The sequence below is a fragment of the Megascapheus bottae genome, chromosome 1, assembly GCF_031878675.1.
Source record: "Megascapheus bottae isolate mThoBot1 chromosome 1, mThoBot2.hap1, whole genome shotgun sequence".
Classification (NCBI taxonomy): Eukaryota; Metazoa; Chordata; class Mammalia; order Rodentia; family Geomyidae; genus Megascapheus; species Megascapheus bottae.
Genome location: NC_143509.1, coordinates 85,195,368 through 85,217,046, shown reverse-complemented (window position 1 = coordinate 85,217,046; position 21,679 = coordinate 85,195,368). Strand labels below are relative to the sequence as shown.

Here is a 21,679-nt window from a genome sequence, read left to right as displayed (position 1 = left end):
GGCAAATATATTCAATAATGAAAAAATGAAGTTTTGTGATTAATTTTTAAATGTATATTTTGAATGTATATTTTTGCTTCACTTAATATGGCCTTTGAATTCAAATAAATAATTTAAGTAATGTAAACATTCTTACTAATGAAGTAATTTGTGTGTTTTTAGTTCAAACCAACAAATACTTCTAAGAGCCTGTATTTAGTGGTATGAGATTATGTTATTAACACAACTAAAAGTCAAGAGTTCAAGATAATAAAATACATTCAGTACCCTTGAGGCAAACAAACCATTAACATGTGCTGGGCACTATATTAAACTAAACAGTTAAAAGAACCAACATTGGAAATGTATAATCCATTTTAAAATGAATATGAAATATACTGTCAGTACAGTTCTATTCAGAAGAAAAACATAAGATTATTGTTTGATGTTTTCAAGGAAATATTAAAGATAAAGAATTTAGCTGGCAGATTGAAGGGTTTATAAGATTAATATAGGGAAAGTTAGTGTAAAAAAGTTTATTTGAAAGAAATTGCATCTGTAAACAAATATAATGAGCTAGAAAATGTTAAAAGCACAAAGATATGGGAGCAAACACAGCTTAGTTTAAGAAATTGCTAATGAACTGCAAGGGCTGAAGCAGGTTGAAATTTAAGCCTATTTAACGGTATAGGAGAGTTAAAAGTAATAAATGTCTTTTTGACCATCCTAATATTTTTGTGCACAATTTTAAGTGGTGGTAAAAGAGATTAGAAAAATTTATAGTAGCAAATCTATCCAATAGAGTAGATCATGGACATTATTTACAAGTCTTTTCTTTAAAGGATATCTGTAATCTCTAATGTATAAAGCACGTGAAAATCACAAATGAGGGAAAGCATTGAGCCTATGTTTCCATGTTCACTTAATATGATTTTTTCTAAGTCTTTCCATTTCCTTATAAATGGGGCAATGTCGTTCTTTCTGACAACAGCATAAAATTCCATTGTGTGTAAATACCACATCTTGTTGATCCACTCATCAACTGAGGGACGTCTGGGTTGGTTCCATATCTTTGCTATGGTAAATAGTGCTGCAAAGGACATCGTTGTGCTAGTGGATTTAGTATGTTCTTGGGTTGACTTTTATTACCAGTTCTGGGTCTTGACTTCAGGGCCTGAGCACTGTCCTTGGGCTTTCTACCACTTGAGCCAAAACACCTTTCTGGCTTTTTTTCTATGTTTGTGGTACTGAGGAATCGAACCAGGGTTTTCATGCTTGCTAGGCAGGCACTCTACCAAATAGGCCAAATTCCTGGCCTGACTTTTTACTTAATTAGTTGTACTTAAGTTCTTTCCTTGCTGTGTCATATCTGGAAAACTCATTTCTTTTTTTTTCCTAATTGTATTTTATTGTTGAGTTAACACTTAGACAGATTCCATTCATCAGGTTGTGGGTTCATTACTTCTTGAACACTGATAGCCCTTCTCATGTTTTTCTCCCACTTTCCCTCTCCCCTCTCCCTCTGAAAACCCTTGTATACTCATTTCTTTTAAACAATGACCAGTATTCTACTGTCTGCCTGTGCTACACTATCTATATGCCCTTCTTCAGAGGCATCTTACTTCAAAACCTCGGCAATTAAGAACAAAGCTGTTATAAGCATCTGTATGAACATTTTTGGGATAAATTCAGCTTAATAAAGGAGAAACAAAAATACTCAAATACTCAGGTTAAAGTCATCCAAATATTTGAAGTTATAGTTTGCAGGAGAATTCAAGATTAGGTATATTCATTTGTAGTGTTCATTCTATCTTTAGTATCTTTAATGAATATTGTTCATGTGCCAGGCACTCTAACTAGGTTGTAGAAACATCATGAAAGAAATGATCAACTTTATGTTTACAGATATGTCAGAATAGTGGGAGATAAAAGACAAAGAAATGAACAAAAAGAATTCCAAATGTAGTGGGCATGGTGACTTATTCCTGGAATCCTAGCTAGTCAGGAGGCTAAGATCTGAGGATCAAGGTACAAAGGCAGACTGAGTACTAAAGAAAATGAGATTCTTATTTCCAGTTAATCACTAAATTGGAAGTGGGGCTGTGGCTCCAGGGTCAGGGTGGTAGCCTGAGCTGAAGAGCTCCAGGACAATGCCCAGGCCCAGGGATAGGGTGGTAGCCTTGGGCTGAATTGCTCAGGGACAGCTCCCAGGGCCAAAGTTCAAGCTCCAGGACCCGCAAAAAAAAATGCCCAACATAATATCCTCCAAGTATTATGGAATTGAAGTACATTTCATATGAAGAACAGAGAAAAATGATGATACAGGAAGTGAATCTTAAAGAAAAGTAACAATTTACACACAATGTGTGTAATATGAGAGCAATCAGCTACAGAACCAGAAGTTAGAAATAAATGCAAGAGCTGGCTGGTGTTGGGGAACATAGAGGGTAACCAAGATAGAAAAATATGTTGAACAGTTAGAAAAATACCTTTAAGCTCAGCTATCAAATTTTACTGTTTCTTTAGTTAATGCTTCTAAATCACTTAAAGTGTAAGTGTGCTATGAATGATGATGCCAGAAACAAAATCCTGCTGCCTGTATCAAAGGTAGAGGGGGAAGAAAATAATGAGATTCTGCTAATATGATAGCGCATAGAAAGCTAATGGGTACAATGAAGACACTGATATATTAGGCAAATAGGCTTGAAGTTAGGTGAAATATTTAAGGTATGTTTAAGAGATTGAATTTATAAAATGACTATATCCAGCAGTAGTATTACTTTATGTTTAAGTCTGTCTCTCTGTCTGTCTGTTTCTCTCTCTCTCTCTCTCTCTCTCTCTCTCTCTCTCTCTCTCTCTCTCTCTCTCTCTCTCTCCCTCTCCCTCTCCCTCTCCTCCTCCCCCCTCCCTCCCTCCCTCCCTCCCTCCCTCTCCCTCCCTCCCTCCCTCCCTCTCTCTCTCCCTCCCTCCCTCCCTCCCTCCCCTCTCCCTCCCTCCCCTCCCTCCCTCCCTCCCTCCCTCCCTCCCCCTCCCTCCCTCCCTCCCTCCCCCCTCCCTCCCTCCCTCCCTCCCTCCCTCCCTCCCTCCCTCCCTCCCTCCCTCCCTCCCTCTCTCTCTCTCTCTCTCTCTCTCTCTCTCTCTCTCTCTCTCTCTCTCTCTCTCTCTCTCTCTGTGGTCATGGGGCTTGAACTTGGTTTGGGCACTGTCCCTGAGGTCTTCAGCTCAAGGCTACTGCCATATTCTTGAGCCAAGCCCCACTTCTGGTTTCTACAGGTTAATTGGAGATAAAAGTCTTAGGTCCTTTAGTGCCTGGGCTGGCTTTGAACCTTGATCCTCAGATCTCAGACACCTGAGTAGTTAGGATTACAGGTGTGAGCCACCGTGCCTGGCTGAGTCTCTTCTCAATATAGTGTGAATGATCATTAGTATTCTAAAAATAGTAAGATTACTGATTAGATATAAATAGAAATGCTACAATTTAGATAATATTGTAGGTAAAACGTGTCTCTACTAAGAAACTTTGCAGAATGAAGCAATAGAAAATTAAAATTTTAATATATCATTTTTTTGCCAGTCATGGGCTTGAGCTCAGGTCCTGAGCACTGTCCTTGGACTTTCTCAAGGTTAGAGCTCTACCACTTGAGCCTCAGCACCACTTCTGGCTTTTTTCTATGTATGTGGTACTGATGAATCGAACCCAGGTCTTCGTGCATGCTAGACAAGCACTTTAACCACTAGGCCAAACTCCCAGCCTTAATATATCATTATTTATGATTGGTAAGTCACATGGGAAGATAGAGTTGTATAGATGAAGAAGAGATAATCTTTCCCAATACTTCTTAATCAATCAGCTCTATTGGCATATTTTGTTGTCTTGTAAAGATGAATAAAAGGAAGTAATTAAATCTATAAGTGGAAATTCATTAATTGTTTCTAATTAGCAATTTAGTGTTTTCACATGAATAACTTCAGTGCAAAGTTAATGTTCTTTAGACTTGGGGTAACAATTAGCAAATAAGGTCTTTAAGAATTAACTGAAATATGGCAATACCAGATGTAACTTGCAAATGGAAATTGAGATAAAAGCCATGTGATTTACTATGGTAACTCAAGCAACACGATCACAAGGAAGTATGCTCAAGGAACGAATTAGACATCATATGATTGCTCTTTGCTGCCAGTGTAATTGTACTCTAACATGTGTGTATCGACATGCACTTTTCCTTGTTTACTTCCAGCTATGACAGTGACAGCTGGTGCCCACCGTTACCAGTGCAGACATACTTACACCAGGGTATGGAAGATGAACTAGAAGAAGATGATGACCGAGTCCCAACACCTCCTGTGCGAGGCGTGGCTTCCTCTCCTGCTATCTCTTTTGGGCAGCAGTCCACAGCTACTCTTACTCCATCACCACGGAGGAGATTCAACCCATGTTGCAGGCACACCTGGATGAGCTGACCAGAGCTTATCAGTTTGACATAGCAAAACAAACATGGTAAATACTCTCACTAAGTCAAGGGACCCATGCTTGTAAAAAAAGAAAAAAAAGAAATGCAAACTTTGCTTTACACCTCTCAAATATACAAAAATTAAAAATGTCTTTGTGTATGCCATAATCATGATATAAAAAATAGACTGTAGAACTGATTTTGTTTTAAAAAATTTGATCAAAGTCACATACCTAGTTAGAGAATGACTAGGAGCAAAAACTTTGACTGGTTTTAATCTAAAGTACTTTTGACTATACTTGAATTGTTCTTAATTTATCATTTACTTTCAATTAGCTTGTCCTTGAACTCATTTTTTAATGATATAAGAAAGGATTCCTTTTTGGATTCTTAAAAGTGCCTGTGATTAATTCTATATATGGTTATTAATATGTAAATCTGTTTCTATAAATCATTTACAGACACTGTCAGTTAATATAAAGGAGAGAAGACCTTCTTTAGGATGACTTAAATAAATAAGTATAAACAAATCAGTATAAACAGCATACCAAAGTAGCTCAGGAAGAGATCAACCATCCAAGATTCCTTTAATTAATCAATCTGCAAACTTTTACACACTGTAGATGGAAATTTAACAAGATATCCTGTAAAAGGATGCAGAAGTACAAATGAGACCAGTTCTTATATGTTTATAGTGTTCTTCTTCTTATTTTCATTGATATAGTAGTATATAAACCTCAACTTTAGTAAATGAAACACATCTCACCATGTATACTGTGCTTATTAACACCCTGGGCCTGATGTCTTTAAAGAAATATTTGCTTGTTTTGATAGTTGTAACTATGGAAATGAGTTGATAATGAGATAAGTACCATTGACAGTATTAATCATTACTACTATCATTATTTTTGGTTGTAATGGAATTTAATTGATGCTGAACCCTATCCAACCTTGCTTTTTGCTTGCTATTTGAAGATGGAGTCTAGTGAATCTTTTTTGCCCAGGCTGTCCTTGAACTGATTTTCCAGATCTCAGTTTACTGACTAGCACAGATTATGGCCATGAGCCATCTGTGACAAGCTACTTGTTTTGAAAATTCAGCTATTTCTATATAGAAAAAGATAATGAAATGAAAATTATAATTAAATCAATCTTAAATATGCTTTATTAGGGTAAAAAATCAATTCCTGACCAGATACTTTCTTAATAGAAACCAACTACTCTTAATCAGAAATCTACATTAAACCACATTTATAAAATATTGAAATTGCTTGATAAATGATAGGATTGAGTTCATTAGTTATGACACCAAGCAATTAAGTAATTTAAAAGACTGTGGTTCATTATTTCTCAAATTTTTCTGCATCTAAGAATATATTCACACACAGATTCAAACTCCAGACACATTCTGATTATTTAGTCTGGAATTTGACTGAGAACAGCATAATGAGACGTTTTCATGGAAGTTAACTTATCCTAATAACTGTATGGCCTCGGTCAAATTGCTTAGCACACACTACACCCAGAGAGAGACATATGCACACATGAATTAGAGTAGATTTTAAGATCTTCTTATTTACAATACAAATACAAGTTGCTGTGGTCTCCAACCAACATGATTCTGAAATTCAAGTATTCATATTCAAAGTTTATTGGACTAAAAAGATATTGATTTAAATCAGGTAAAAAAGAAGAAATGTTGGTCCCAGGAAAATTCCAAAAGCATGATTTCAAATGGTCTTTTTTCAGTGAAGTTTTGCTCATTGTTTTCTTAGTAAGGATTGACTCAGGGAGTATTGCCAACCATGGAAAGCTCTGAGGACTATAGGCTTCATTTAGGTTCTGTAACATAGATCATTGACTGCCAATATGACTGACTTCAGTCTTCAACACATGCAAAGATCAAGCTAATATTGTCTGATTGAGAGTTTCACTATAACATATCTGTGAGCCTAAGGCCTCAAGGTAAACAAAACCTGTTTATTTGCCAACCCAGAGATTTCTTTCCAGATATGCTAGAAAAGAGCCTCCTCTCTCAGGTCAAGCTTAAACCCTTTATTATATGTCATAAATTTGTGATAATAATGATGATACTTGTATAGTAAGTACTTAGCAAATAACCCAAGTTTTATTAGCTGCTACAGGTTTCCAAGGGCTAGAATTTTCAGCTGAGTTGTTTATTGACTGATATCTTTCCCTACTTAGAAGAGGTGGCTCACTTAGTAAGAGCTTAAAAGGAATTCCCTAAGGAATGAACAGATTAGTTTATATTCATCTACTCAAAAAAATCTCCAGACCCTTTTTTCTTTACTCCATGTTCCAGAATGCTTTAGTTAACTTAAGTGGATGTTGTGACTCGACATGTGTCCGTGACTAATCTGGTTTGGATATGACTTTTTATGTGGTTTGACCATCAGCACCACAGGAACACTAACAAACATTTTCAGGAATTCTGCATGTGATGATCCATGAAGAGTAGAAACAGTGCCTCACTATACAATATGAACGTGGTATATCCTCATTTATATTCCAAGATTTTTTGCCAGTCGTGGTGCATGAACTCAGTGCCTGAGCACTGTTCTTGAGCTTTCTCAAGGCTAGCACTCTACCACTTGAGCCACAGCTCCACTTCTGGCTTTTTCTATGTCTGTGGTACCGAGGAATCAAACCCAGGGCTTCGTGCAAGCTAGGCGAGCACTGTACCCCTAAGCCAAACTCCCAGCCCAGTATTTCAGGATATTTTTAATATAATTTCTTTATTCATCAAGAGATGCTAACAGTGCTAACACATTGGTCTAATCCATCCCATGCTTTCCCAAACCAAATCCCTTGTCTTGCAAGAGAAATTCACAGGTGTGTAGAGATTACCTTGCAGCTTCTTACCCATTACTTGACTTCTACATCATCAATTCACAAGAAAAACTTAACACCATACAAGTGACAAAATGTGTTCATTAGTGCTCAGGGCTGAGAGTAGGATTTAAAGAAATTTGCTTTTCTTCTAGATTTTTTTTAATTAATGGTTTTTGATGAATGTAAAGGAACTATTTGGGGCTTCAAATTCCTAATCTTTCACATTGCAGATGATGGTCTAATGATATTGGATGAGTATCCAGACCTAGTATTTTAAAAGTTGTTTTTAAAACACTGAAAGAGCTAGGATACTTTTAGTATTAGAGTATATGATTGGGAGAAGAATACTAAGCAACATCTTGAAAAAATAAAATGTTTTTCACACAAAATTCTAAAGAGAAGAAAAGTAGTCTGGGATCTTTTATTTAAAAGCCAATAATAAAAATGATTAAGAAATATTTCCAATCTCTCTGAAGTAGTTGCCATCTTCTTTCTAATTCTATTGTGATATTTCAAATATTGTGATATTTCTAATATTTTCTATGAAGGCAATGGAAGAATATTATGTACAAATGTGTAGTTCATTCACTTTTTAGTGACAATGGCAAGTAACAATTTTTTAAATTTTATAGATCAGAAGAGATTCAAAACAGTTTTAAACTAAATCATCAAATCTCTTCTAAGACTAATATTGTACATTCTATTTACTTTATAAGATTAAAATTTAAATTATTTCTCTACAGTAAAGTTTTCCTTTGATGCCTTATTTCTCCGTTAGAGACTTGATAGGTGAGAGAGTGAGAAATAATTGAAACACAAAATAGTTGGTCCACACTTAACTGGCAAATGATTACAACCACTGAGTCTGATAATGTGAGGGACAAACGTAAAAAGAATTCCTCTCTCTGTTAGGAAAGGTCCTGAGGAAGGGTGAGAGGGAATTAGTACATCAAAGAGCATCTTTCCTTCATCTGCACAAGCAAGTAGAATGGTTCTCTTAGAGCTCCAAACACTAAATAGGAAATAAAACAATTCATTTTGATAAGAAAATCAACTGTTATTTGTGTTTTTGTATGACTTACTGATTAAGAAATACTGGCTTTGTATTTTCCTGCCTGTTTCACCCTATCAGTATTAATAGAAGACACTTTTACTCAATAGTTTTATTTGATAATATACTCTCCTAGAGTTTATTCTCTTTGCTGCAAGGTTAAAAACAAAAAGCACTGTCAACTTCAAGAGAGAATTAAAAGAGGGCTGGGAGTTTGGCCTAGTGGTAGAGTGCTTGCCTAGCATGCCCAAAGACCCAGGTTCGATGGCTCCATACCACATAAATAGAAAAGCTGGAAGTGATGTTGTGGCTCAAGTTATAGAGCTTAGACTTTAAAAAGCCCAAGGACAGTGTTCAGGCCCTGAGTTCAAGCCCCAGGACTGAAAAGGAAAAAAGAAAAAAGGATTACTTTTACTAGGTGGTTCATGTCTGTAATCCTAGCTACTCATCAGGCTGAGATTTGAGGACTAAGGTTCAAAGTTAGCCAGGCACAAAAGGACCTGAGACTTATCTCCAATTAACCTCTAGAAAATGGGAAGTGGGGCTTGGCTCAAGGGTAGGGTGGTAGCTTTGAACAGAAGTGCTCAGGGACAGTGCCCAAGCCGAGTTCAAGATCCATGACCCACAAAATAAACAAATGAATAAATAAATAAATAAGAATTAGAAGAAAGAATTGATACAAAAGAAGTTAAGATCTGTAATTATAGCATGCTATTTAATCCAAATTATAATTTTGGCATTTGTTAATGTACTTCTCCTCCTCTGTTTCCTTCCCTCCCCCCCCCAATTTAAATTCCAGGCACCTTCAAAGCAATAATCAACCTCCACAGCCTCCCGTTCCACCATTAGGTTATGTGTCCGGAGCCTTGATTTCCGATTTGGAAACAGATGCTGCAGATGATGATGCCGATGACGAAGAGGAAGCTTTAGAAATCCCCAGACCCCTGAGAGCCCTAGACCACACTCCTGGATCCAGCATGGACAATCTAGACAGCTCTGTGACAGGTAACAGCACCGATTTAATAGGAATAACTGACCTATTTGCAACACTGAAATGCATCAAAAATCAAATGCTTTTTTATGTAAGAGTTATTCCACTCCATCTATTTCCATAACATTTTGAATATGTTAATGTTAAACACCAAATTCAAAAAGCGTTTGGAAATACTTTTTGCTTTGCTGCAAAAATGATAAGAAATTCCATGAATTTTAAAGAGCTTTAAAGACATGAAAGAAAACTCAATTATATCCAGGGCTTTTATGAAAAGTTCTTTCTGCAAGGGAACCAAGTCTTTTACATGAAAAAAAAACTTGACTTTTAAGGATGATATATTTTGTATATCAGAAGCAACATACACAGTGAATGCAATCATAGAATGCCTCTTGATATTTCACTCTGTAAAATCACTCACTGACGAAAATAAGCAAGGCTTCAAAATATGCCTTTCCTGGTTTCACAAAGTCTTATTTTTAGAATGGAAAAAAATGTATAGAGAGATAAACCATATGTTTATGTATTTCATTTTGCTGAATCCAATAATTATTCCTCTCCCAAGAAGTATAATTATTCTGTTTACTTTCAAGGCTTTCCCCTGCCTGTTCACCAACTGAAAGACTTTAGTTTATAATCTCCTTATGATGATTCCAGCATTGATGTATAACCTATTTCCAAGGACTGAAATTGGAATGCTTTGAATCCACATATATACACAATGAATAGTGAGAAACTTCCAGCTTTCTTTTTATCTAGTTATCTTTCCTTTGGGTCCTTACACATACGTGCATGTGCACGCGTATGTACACGCACACACATACACACACACACACACACACACACACTGCCACTTTCATGACTATCAGGGCACAGCCTTAGATTTGATCTTTGCATCCCCTTGGTCTTAGAATACCATATATAGTACAGAAAGACTCCATAGTTGCTTTTAATGATATCTTACTCTGGAAAGTATTTTAGAAGTGTTGTTTCATTATTTTTACTCTTACAGTTGCCCAGCATCCACAGAATTACACCCTATGTCTTAGCTTTGCAAACGCAAGTGGGAATTGATGAGGTATGATAGAGTGCAGGAAGCATTATTACTTGTAATTATCTTCTCCTCCCTTCCTGAAGTACCCAGTGTGTGATGCCCAAGTCTACCCTTCACTTTGTCTTCTTGCATGAGCACCGGGCTGCTTAGTAGGCTAATTAAGACTTAAAACCTACAGATATATTACAATGATTTGAAACCCACATTTAAATGAAAGTGACAGAGCTGAAGTTAAAATCTTTGAATACAGAGAGATGACTTATTAATGCATTATTACAGTAAGCCGCTCTGCCTTGACTTTCTAGCTTAATCTCCTTTTGGGTAAAATCCTGCATATTTCTGCACAATTCACTAATGGTAATGAAGTCTTTTCTATTAGGAATACAGTAAAATTGGAAGATAGGATATGTTTTTTAACTAACTATGATAATGACAAAGATGAAAACTAGTTGTATAAATTAAGAAAATACTATTTTACACTTTTCCAAAATCTCACTTGTTAGGAAGGATGGTTTGGTCTGACTTACATGACAGTAATTGGAGCAATTTGCACTTTTCAAGCTAGTGTAATGTTCATTCCAGTGACACTTGCATTACTAAGCAAACAAAGACAATTTCTCTTTTTGAACTCACTGCTTAAATAAGACCATATATGAATATCTCACTGTTTAGGTGTGTATTTCACAATAAGTTTGTCCTTTAAACTTATCATTTCCTTAGAAAAACTTGCACTTTACACTAAACTAGCCAAGTGAGTTTTGAGGAAAAATAACTGGTCCAGGCTCTAATTTTTTAAGATATATATAGGGGGAGTGAGTGAGTATATATATATATATATATATATATATATATAATGTGTGTATATATACATTTATATATATAGAGAGAGAGAGATTGGGTGTGTGAACACATATGCATATCAGTGCATGCAATTATAAAGTACATACATTCCTGTGACAATGTTGATAAATGGTAAGTGTAGATAGAGTATGTATGAGCTCATGTGTAGAAACATAGGTGAGTAGATAGTGTGTGCATGTGTAAAAGGTATTTGTCTATGTGTGTATGGCTCACACACACATATATTGAACCAATTTTATAAAAATCAATGTCTACTCCTGTACTTAAGGCTAGTACAACGGTATTAAATGAGGTAGGTAACAAAAAAAAATAAGATGAGTGTGGAGGTACACACTTGTAGTCTCAACACTTGGAAGTCTAGTTCAGGAGGACTGGCAATTTGAGAATACCCTAGGATACCTAACAAGACTTCAAAAAGAAAAAAAATTAAAAATCACACAAAAATCCGAGCAAACAGTTCACTTGGATCAGATGTTTGCTGTGGTTTTTTGATGTTGTTATTTAGGTCAGTTATGATGGTAAGTAAAGAATTATGTTATTACTTACAATTCTAAGTTTGCTGGTAGTGTAAGTAAAGTAGTCATTATTTACAACATAGATTTCCTTTACATTACTCAGATGCCCATTTTTTTAACAGAACTAACAGGTTTAATTTCCTGAATCTCTGAAACCAACTAATAGACTGACAGCAAAGAACAAAATTAATGAGCTTGTATGTAAAATCAGGCAAGATTTTATTTGAATGCATTGTACTCTACAACTGGAACATTAGGAAATATATATACTAATTAATTATTAAGTCCTTTTTGTAAGAGATATGTAAATTGGGTCTGCATATTTTTATGCAGAATTTTTAAGGAATTTATGAGAAATTTATTAAATTTTTAAATGATCATTCATGAATGAAAAAGGCTAGAATGGGATGAAAATAATAGTAATTCCCAAATCTGCGACCTCATTAATAAAAAGTACTTGCAAACTTACTAATTTATGTTTTGCTATTATTTGTGATGGTTACTTTTAACCACTGAAACATAATTTAGACAAAGTCCATTTGTACAATACTGATTTTTAATTTGTTTTGGAAGTACTGAGTCTGGAACTCTGATACTAATTCTTACTAGACAGGTTTCTTACCACGTTAGCCATGTCACCCAATCTCTTTTGTTTTAGTGATTTTTGAGGATAGTATCTAAAATTTTTGCCAAAGCCTGTCCTCAGACTGCCATCCTTTTACCTATGCTTCTGTATAAGCTAGAATGCCAGTCAAACACTTGTCATCTTGTCGGCTGCAAAAGGATTTTGATAAGTTTATGCCAGAGCTAACCTTAAATTATAATTTTCCTTACCACATCTCATAGTAGGTAAGGCCCACAAACATGAGCCAGATTATAATCTTTATCTATGTCTAGGAGATGAATTTTTTTGATGTTAGAAATACAAGTATTACTATTATAGCATTTCAAACTTTGTTATGGTTCTAGAAAATGAACATAGAATTGCTTCAGTGTCCAGGAATCTGAAAGCAATACTTTCTCCTCATTGCTCAACCTAGTATGCCCCAGTAAGAGGGAGGAGAAAATCTTCAACACTTCCTTCCTTAACTTCCATAGAGAGGCATAGGTAAGTGCTTCTTGACTTTAATAACACCATCATGAAAAAGAAACAAAAAGCAGCAGAAGAGAAGAAAGGAGAAAACTATCCTGCAAGTGTAGCCAAGATTCTCACTGCCTGAGTGAACACAAAATGTATGATCAATAGTGAGTATTATTTCATTTAATAAAAAAATGAAAAAGTTGTCGGGATGGTGGACCACACACAAAGATCTGAGGGGAACTTGAGGGTGTGCATATTCTGTGTTCAGAGCTTTTCACTAGAATTCTCATACCACATCATTCTGAAAACAATAAAACCTGGCAGACTCATTATCTGACTTGACCACACTGATTTCACAACAGTGGCCACAACAATTTTAACCAGAAGCATTGTCTCTAGTGCAGAAATATTAAAAAGAAATAAGATTAATATGAAGGGAAATTTCAGAAATAATACTAAAAACAATAGTGTTTTACATAACCCCCACGGATTTAGTATCTTTTTTTTTTTGTCAGTCCTGGGCTTGAGCGCAGGGCCTGAGCACTGTCCTTGGACTTTCTCAAGGATAGAGCTACCACTTGAGCCTCAGCTCCGCTTCCTGCTTTTTTCTACATATGTGATGCCAAGGAATCAAACCTGGGTCTTCGTGCATGCTAGGCAAGCACTCTACCGCTAGGCCAAACTCCCAGCCCAGGATATGCTATCTTTAAAAGTAAATTGATATATATTTTCACAGTTTAACAGTAAAAAAAACACACACACACAGACACACACAGACACACACTCACAAACACGTGCGCACGCGTGCGCCCAAATATTTCTGAATGAAGTAGCTAAACAGGTAACATACATCCCTCAAAAGAGGGTTTTCTTTTGTTTTTTTGTTTTTGTTTTTCTATTGTGCATTCTTTTTGTCTGCTGGTATAGAGACTTGAACTCAGTACCTCATGCTTTTGTCTAGCTTTTTCACTCAATGCTGCTAATCAACTACTTGAGCCACACCTCCACTTCTAATTTTATTTTTAATTAATTGGAGATAAGCATAGCTACAACTTCAGGCATGTACCACCAGCGACCTGCTTAGTTGATTTTTCTATATACAATGAATTCTTCTCTCTGTGAGGAATGTATTGAAATTGTGGCATATTAAATCTCTTTGAGTGAAGAAAATTAGAGACTAGACAAATCTTTCTACATCTATGTAGAGGTCAGTACTTGGATTAATTTGACCAAAGACAATTATAGCTGAAGATTTTACTTAGCAGGTAGTTAAGAAAATAGCATTTAATAAGAAGAGTTCCTGGATTAAATATTGGCTCAAAAATGGGGCTCCGTTAGTTTTTGTATCTCATAAAAATGGTAATGCAACAATTAGCAGGGTCATATTATAAAGCACAGACTTTACTCTGGCTTAATGGATCTAAGGATAAGCATTTATCAGCAAGGAAGGATTTAGCATAAAATGACATGTAAATGAATTGATGACTGATCATAAATTAATTTTAGTGCTGGAGATGTAATAGAGACACAGCAAGATGCCACTTTGTCACAGTATTTTATGCTCAGTAGCATGTGAGCAGCAACTTAATGTCCTACGTGCAGCTCCTCTTTAACAACTTGAATAAATTTGATATTTTTTCCTGCCTTTCAGCAATTTTAAACTCGAGGAATTTGGAAAGATTGAAAATGTGAACACAAATAAATTTAACTATGTGACATAAATTCATTTTTCATTAAATGTTTAAGTGTGTATTGATTATGTCAGGAGCTGTAATGTGTCAAATGGATATGAATTGCTTGTAATTTGTAGGTAATCTAGCTAAGCTGTTTGTACATGGTAGCTACTAACTTTAATTTCTATTTGTAATTACACAATGACATTGACATACCTTTTAAGTCAAGAATTAATATTTTTCTTTCCTTCCAAATCATAGCCTCATCTCTGTCTTTGGCAACTGTTTGCCTAAATGTTCAGGTAATTAGAGAAAGAGGGAAAAATGGTAGCCAATGAAAAATGAGATGAGTAGACATCATATAAATTTATGAGAGGAAATTATTATAAAAGATAAAGAACACTAATTTCACTTTCTTTTATTTGGGTCATTAGGTATCTCAATCCCTAATCTTACGAAACCTATCTATTAATGCTGCTGCCATCTATTTAGTCTCTTTGATCTTATTAAAAGTATAAAAACAAACACTCACAAAAGACATCTGATTACTATTGCTGAACTGACCAGCTATGACTTTAGACACTTACTTTCATGGGAGGTAAAAACAAATCATGAATGAAAAATGGCTAAGTGAGGTTTGTAAGAGCAGGAGAAATTGCAATAATAAAAGAGAAAAAAATTAGAAGACCAGAGCAGAAAAGCAAACTTGCTTAGGGTATATCAGGAGACAGATAGGTTTTTGTTTTAGCAAAACTTAAGCTAATTCTCTCAGCAGTTCTACCGTGGAATTTCTTTTCTTTAACATTTTATTTTATTATTAGGGTAATGTATGGAGGGGTTACAGTTACATTGATAAGTTAGTGGATACATTCTTATCCCTTCCAAACTTTTTCTCCCACAAATTTCCCCCCCCAAATCCCTCCCAAATTGTTAAGTTCATTTCTAACATATTTTCTTGGGAAAATCAGTGTTACATTGTTTCACACTTTGTTCCTAGTTTCATCTTGTTTTTTCTTCCCCTTCCCTTCTCTAACTGAAATAAATAAATAAATGTATATACAATATAGCATGTACCAAAATCAGATACAGTAACAACAAGGGATGGTTTTCCCTTGGGACTCATAAGGGAAAAAAATGAAAGAGAAAAGAAATAACTTCACATATTGCATTAAAAACAACAAACACAAAGATAAACATCTTGTTTTATCTCCTGGAGTTTATTTTGCTTAGCATTATCCAATAAGGGCCATTAGCATAGGATTTCTTTGGTTATATTTGTTTGATGTGATTTTCAAAGCACAGAGACTAAATTCTGCAGTACTGGAATATACAGCAGACAGAACCAAACAGTTGATTATGTCTTGCCTAATATTAGTGAAAGTGTAAGAATATGACAGAAGCTGGGCACTAGTGGCTCATGCCTGTAATCCTAGCTACTCAGAAGGCTGAGATCTGAGGGTCACACTTCAAAGCCAGACCGGGCACAAAAGTCCATGAGACCCATACCTCCAGTTAACTACCAGAAAACTGGAAGTGATGCTGTGGCTCAAGTGGTAGTGCAATAAACTTGAGCTGAAGAGCTTATAGACAGCTCCCAAGCCCAGAGTTCAAGTCCCACAGCCACCCAAAAAAGAAAAAAAAAAGAATTTGACAGAGCAGAACAAGTCTAATTAAATGCATTAGGGTAGTTGAGTAGTGGAGTATGGAAAGATGTCACATGCATGCCAGATAATTATAAGTTGTTCAATATAAATCAAAGTATTATAAATATTAACATTTAAGAGTTATAAAATATATAACATGCATAATTATAATAGAATATATATTGCACTATATAATGAAAGTTATGTTTGTTATTATTTTTACTGCCTTATTTTGGATTATATCAATCTTTGTTCCCAGTATTCAAACAATGAATAAAAACTTACTAACATAAAATCCTTGTTTAATAAACTTTCTAGGAATGTTTATAGGGACCTTTCTTTTATAAGTTACACAAGGTCATAATTAAGAAAATCATATACCAAATAGAATCACACGAATAATAACTGAATAATGGAAATGTTAAATGAATTTGATTCAATGTAGTGACTATTAACTTGCTACTGTGACAAAACTACGAAAAGACTTAAGAAAGTTGTAAACACAACTTTCCATAATTTAATTCATATAGAACAAAACCAACATATGCAACCAAGAGCGGGTATGCATGGTAATTGGACCACAAAGGAGAGATTGATTCTAACAGAAAATTGAGAGTGAAGTTGAAACAAGTAAAGGATGAGACACAGGTAGACTGATCTCGTAGTCACCCAGAAGTTTGAGTAATGGGAGGCAGTAGACATACTACAAGCAGAGAGACTGCACTATCTGTCAGGCACAATGGGGCTTGTTAACCTCATGGTTAATGAAGGGTCTCAGAAACGTGACTTTGCCTGCTGTCTGTGGCTCATGTCTGTATTCCTAACTACTCAGGGTGCTGAAATTTGAGGGTCATGGTTCAAAGCCAGTCTGGGCAAGAAAGTCCATGAGACTTGTATCTCCAATTAACCTCCAGAAAACTGGAAGTGACACTGTGCTGCAAAGTGGCAGAGAAGTAGCCTTTAGCAAAAGTGCTGAGGAACAGTGTGCCCAGGCCCTGAGTTCAAGCCCCACAACTGACAGAGAGAGAGAGAGAGAGAGAGAGAGAGAGAGAGAGAGAGAGAGAGAGGGAGGGAGGGAGGGAGGGAGGGAGGGAGGGAGGGAGGGAGGGAGGGAGGGAGGGAGGGAGGGAGAGAGAGAGAGAGAGAGAGAGAGAGAGAGAGAGAGAGAGAGAGAGAGAGAGAGAGAGAGAGAGAGAGAGGAGGGAGGGAGAGGCCAGCTAACGTTTTAAAGTGAAGATGACATATAAGGAAGCTAGAAGGAACTAGAAGGAAATCTGTTAGGAGTTTAGGGACAAAGATGAAGATGAAGAACAAAGAGACAACTTGTTCTGGAGAGAGAGGAAAGACATGTAGGCAAACAAAAAAAGCATGGGAGAAATTATCAGTGGGTTTTGAAATGTTTAACTAAGAGTGAGAGTTCTTTCTGTACCTTTACGGAATGACTGATTTGATGTAGCATTATATTGGTAGGCCTAGTGCATGCTTTCTTCTCTGACTGGGGCTTACTAAGTGGAAATGGTCTCTCTTAGGATGTTCAGTTGCTAGGGCTATCTCAGCCTCCTTGCAGTGGCCTGTATCAGGGGAATTAGTGTATTTTTGTGCTTTTGGCAAGGAAAGCCAAAACTCTATCTTTCTCTGCTACGCTCCATATCCTTTTAACTTCTAGGATCATTCTAACCGTACCAACTTCCATTTTCTCTGTCCTGAAAGGGCAGGAGTCTGTGCTATTATATCTTGGCACCTTGACAAAAATTACAAGTGCTTCAGGATGAGACACTACTAACCACACTGTTCTTGCTTAAATATTGAAGAAAAGGAGAAATAAACTCTAGAATTTGATTTGTAAGTCTTTCATGTAAATATATGATTGGTTTATTTGGAAAATGTAATATCAAAACTTGTTTGTCCATTTTCTAAGAAAATATGAACATTATTTGGTAGTTTATTGTAGAATGAACTTAAGGTGTCCTAACTTAAGACAGTATTGTAATATTGATTCAATTAAGTAAGAGGTTGAGTTTCTAGTGTGTTTTTGTATCAGAAAGAAAAAAAATATTTATTACCACAAAGTCAACAATACAATTGTTTTTCAGTATTTACAGAGTTCATTATATTTAAAGCTGCAATTGTTTTTCTTCATTTTCATGTTTAATTTTGCCAAAAAATATCTATTTTAGGGATAGTGATATTCTTCAGAAGATTTTTTTTTGCCAGTCCTGGGACCTGAACTCAGGGCCTGAGCACTGTGCTTGGCTCTCTCAAGACCAGAGCCCTACAACTGGAGCCACAGCACCATTTTTGGGTTTTTCTATGTATGTGATACCGAGGAATTGAACCTGGGTCTTCATGCATGGTAGGCAAGCACTCTACCACTAGGCCAAACTCCTGACCCCAGAGAGATGAATTTTTAAAGATCATTGTTAGTGTTAAAAAAAAAATTTAAGATAAAAGTGGCCTATAGACACATGAAGAAATGCTCAAAATCTCTGGTCATAAAAAAAATGCAAATCAAAACAACTCTAAGATTCCACCTCACTCCAGTTAGAATGGCCAGGATCAGGAAAACGAATAACAACAGATGCTGGAGGGGATGTGGCCAGGAGGGATCACTACTACACTGTTGGTGGGAGTGCAAACTCATTCAACCACTATGAAAAGCAGTATGGCAGTGCCTCAAAAGGCTAAACATAGAACTCCCCTATGACCCAGCAATTCCACTACTTGGCATTTACCCAACCATCCAGAAACTAGGGCATACTAAATCCACTAGCACAACAATGTTCATTGCAGCATTATTCACCATAGCAAAGATATGGAACCAACCTAGATGTCCCTCAGTTGATGAGTGGATCAACAAGATGTGGTATTTGTGCACAATGGAATTCTATGCTGCTGTCAGAAAAAATGACATCGACCCATTTGTTAGTAAATGGAAAGACTTAGAAAAAATCATATTAAGTGAAGTAAGCCGGACTCAAAGGAACTTAAGGCTCAATGGTTTCCCTCATTTGTCATAATGAGTAGAAACCTTGGACTCTACTAGCAGAGATTTGCAATAGAGCAAAACCTTGATACATAAGGCCATATAGTATGAAGCTAATTGAAAGGACCTCCAGGATACAGAAACAAAAGCCATATAATGAATGATTGTTGTCCTTAATGTACTATGTTATCTCTCACCTCTTTTGCTGTCCCTTGGTTATCTCATATTGTTATAGTATCTCACTTTGTTATCTGATATATTGGATATATTTGTATTTGGTTATTTGAAATTGGATAGGGAAGGGGGGGAAAACCAAGATGGGGGGGTGGGAGAGAGGGTAATGGGCACCAAGACATGTGAAAGGGTATCAATGTATGTGAATTAATGCACCTTCTATCTGGCAAATATCATGTAACCCTTTTATTAATTACAATAAAAAATATTTTAAAAAATGAAAAAAAATAAGAAAAAGTTTAAGAAAAGCAAATTGAAGTTCTTAAAAAAGTGAAAACCAAGGAATATGTGCTAATCTTTGAAGCTAATAAAATTTTACAGAATATTCTCTAAATATTTTAATAGTTTTATTAACTTTACTTAGAAATTTTTGTGATTTTATGAGTAATTTGTTATTCTAATATATTCAAATTATTCCAACCCTTTTATGATCTCTAAGTATATGTCTAAAATAAAAATATCCATGCAGATTAGTAAGAGTCTAATCCAACTTCAAAAAATTCTCGTAGTATTTCATCATCTCAGCCCCTCAGTTTAAGTACGCTACAATCTTTATCAATACACACTGCTTCTTGACATACACAGAAATTCTCTTGGATAAATGATTTCCTAGTAATTTAGATTATATAAGATTTGAATTATTGGCACAAATTTTTTCATGTGCTATGTGCAGATACAGATCGAGATGAATTTCATTCTGCACTTAGAATGTGTACAACATGAATGATAATGTTGCAATAAAATAACTCAAGGTTGAAGCTCAAAGAAGTGAGGAGCTGTGGAGACTGACTTGTACAGTGTGTACAAGTACATAAGATATCTAATACCTACAACTTACTAGATAACTACATTTGTTTTTAGGTTCAATGGTAAATGGATGGGGCTCTGCATCTGATGAGGACCGTAACTTTTCTAGTCATAGATCTAGCGTAGGTAGCTCCTCAGATGGTTCCATCTTTGCCAGCGGCAGCTTTGCACAAGCACTGGTGGCAGCAGCAGATAAGGCTGGTTTTAGGCTGGATGGAACCAGCCTTACAAGAACAGGTTGGTAGCCTCCAAGAAAACATTCTTTGCATGAGAGAATCTTGTGCCCTGGCCACCGACTTTTAATCTTCCTGTTCTCTTTTCTCAGTGAGTCTACTTTCAGGGCTCTCTTAATGTGCATGATCATAATGTGAACGTTCTGTTACCAGAACTCTTCAGATGCTACCTTTGGCACAGCTAAAACCACTTGCCAACCTTTCTATCCCTTTCTCTTTGGGGTGTCACTGGATGATTGGAATATGCTTTTATATATACATATATATCTATGTATATATATACATATTGTATAAGAAAGGCACAACTGAGATTGCTATTAAATTTTCAATAACTTATACTTTGCAAAATCCTCACATAATCAATAGTGATTAAAATGATTTGGCTTTCATCTCCATTACTTTTCTTTGCCTCAATTCTTTCTCCAAGTGCATTTTCTGAGAAAGATTCCTCAGCATGGGGTGAATGAGTCTAAGGCTGTTGATCTAACTGTTCAAATGACTGATGACCTGGTTAATGGTTTGGCTAATATTTTAATACAGTAATTTATTATTTGTTTGAAAGGATGCTAATTAAAGATACACTTACTGCATTTGCAAGGTTGAATAAAGTGTTGAATACATGTATATTATACCTTACAGAAATTCAAATTTGATTTCTGGGAGTAATAAGTAATAATGTGAAAGGTAAATTATGTCATTTTTATGTGCTTCTTATTCCACAATAAAGAACCACAAGATTAACTCTAATAATGAGTTAGCAATTTCAAACCATTTGTTTTTCAAAAACAATAGCTTTGGTGTGGTGCACGCCCTTATATTTTTATTATGATTCTTTTACGCACCTGTGAGTAGATAATCTATGAATCAAACTATAGCTCTTTACAAAACAAAGTGATGAAATATTGAATGCATTTTAAAATTATAATAATGTTCAAATTGTAAGAAAAATGATTTTGACCCTTTGCTAAACTCTCAGTTTTTGAAAATATGTCTTGAAATTGTCTTTGAATTATGTCACGTTTCTTATGAGCTTGCCTTAGCTATCTTAAAAACAAAAATATTTCTCAAGCATTGCAGAGGTTTATTTTCATATAGCATCCAAGCTAAAATATGTTGTAGTATAACTGTTATTTGAATTTTCTTGCTTTATAAGGCATAAGACAAATTTTGTGTTGCCTGAGGGATTTTGGGTGACATCAGTTATAAGCAGAGCAGTGAGAAAGTATGAGAAAAGTAATAAATTAGAAAGCATAAGTGCATAAGTGTAGGC

General features: G+C 35.6%; 1 protein-coding gene across 1 annotated transcript in view; it reads left to right on the top strand.

The window, feature by feature from the left end:
- Robo2 (roundabout guidance receptor 2) overlaps positions 1-21,679 on the top strand; it is a 1,066,805-nt gene that overhangs the window by 1,033,542 nt on the left and 11,584 nt on the right. The window contains 3 exon segments of the mRNA XM_090347905.1: positions 4,218-4,393; positions 4,396-4,477; positions 9,134-9,339. Of these exon segments, the coding sequence (XP_090204031.1) occupies positions 4,218-4,393; positions 4,396-4,477; positions 9,134-9,339 (464 nt within the window).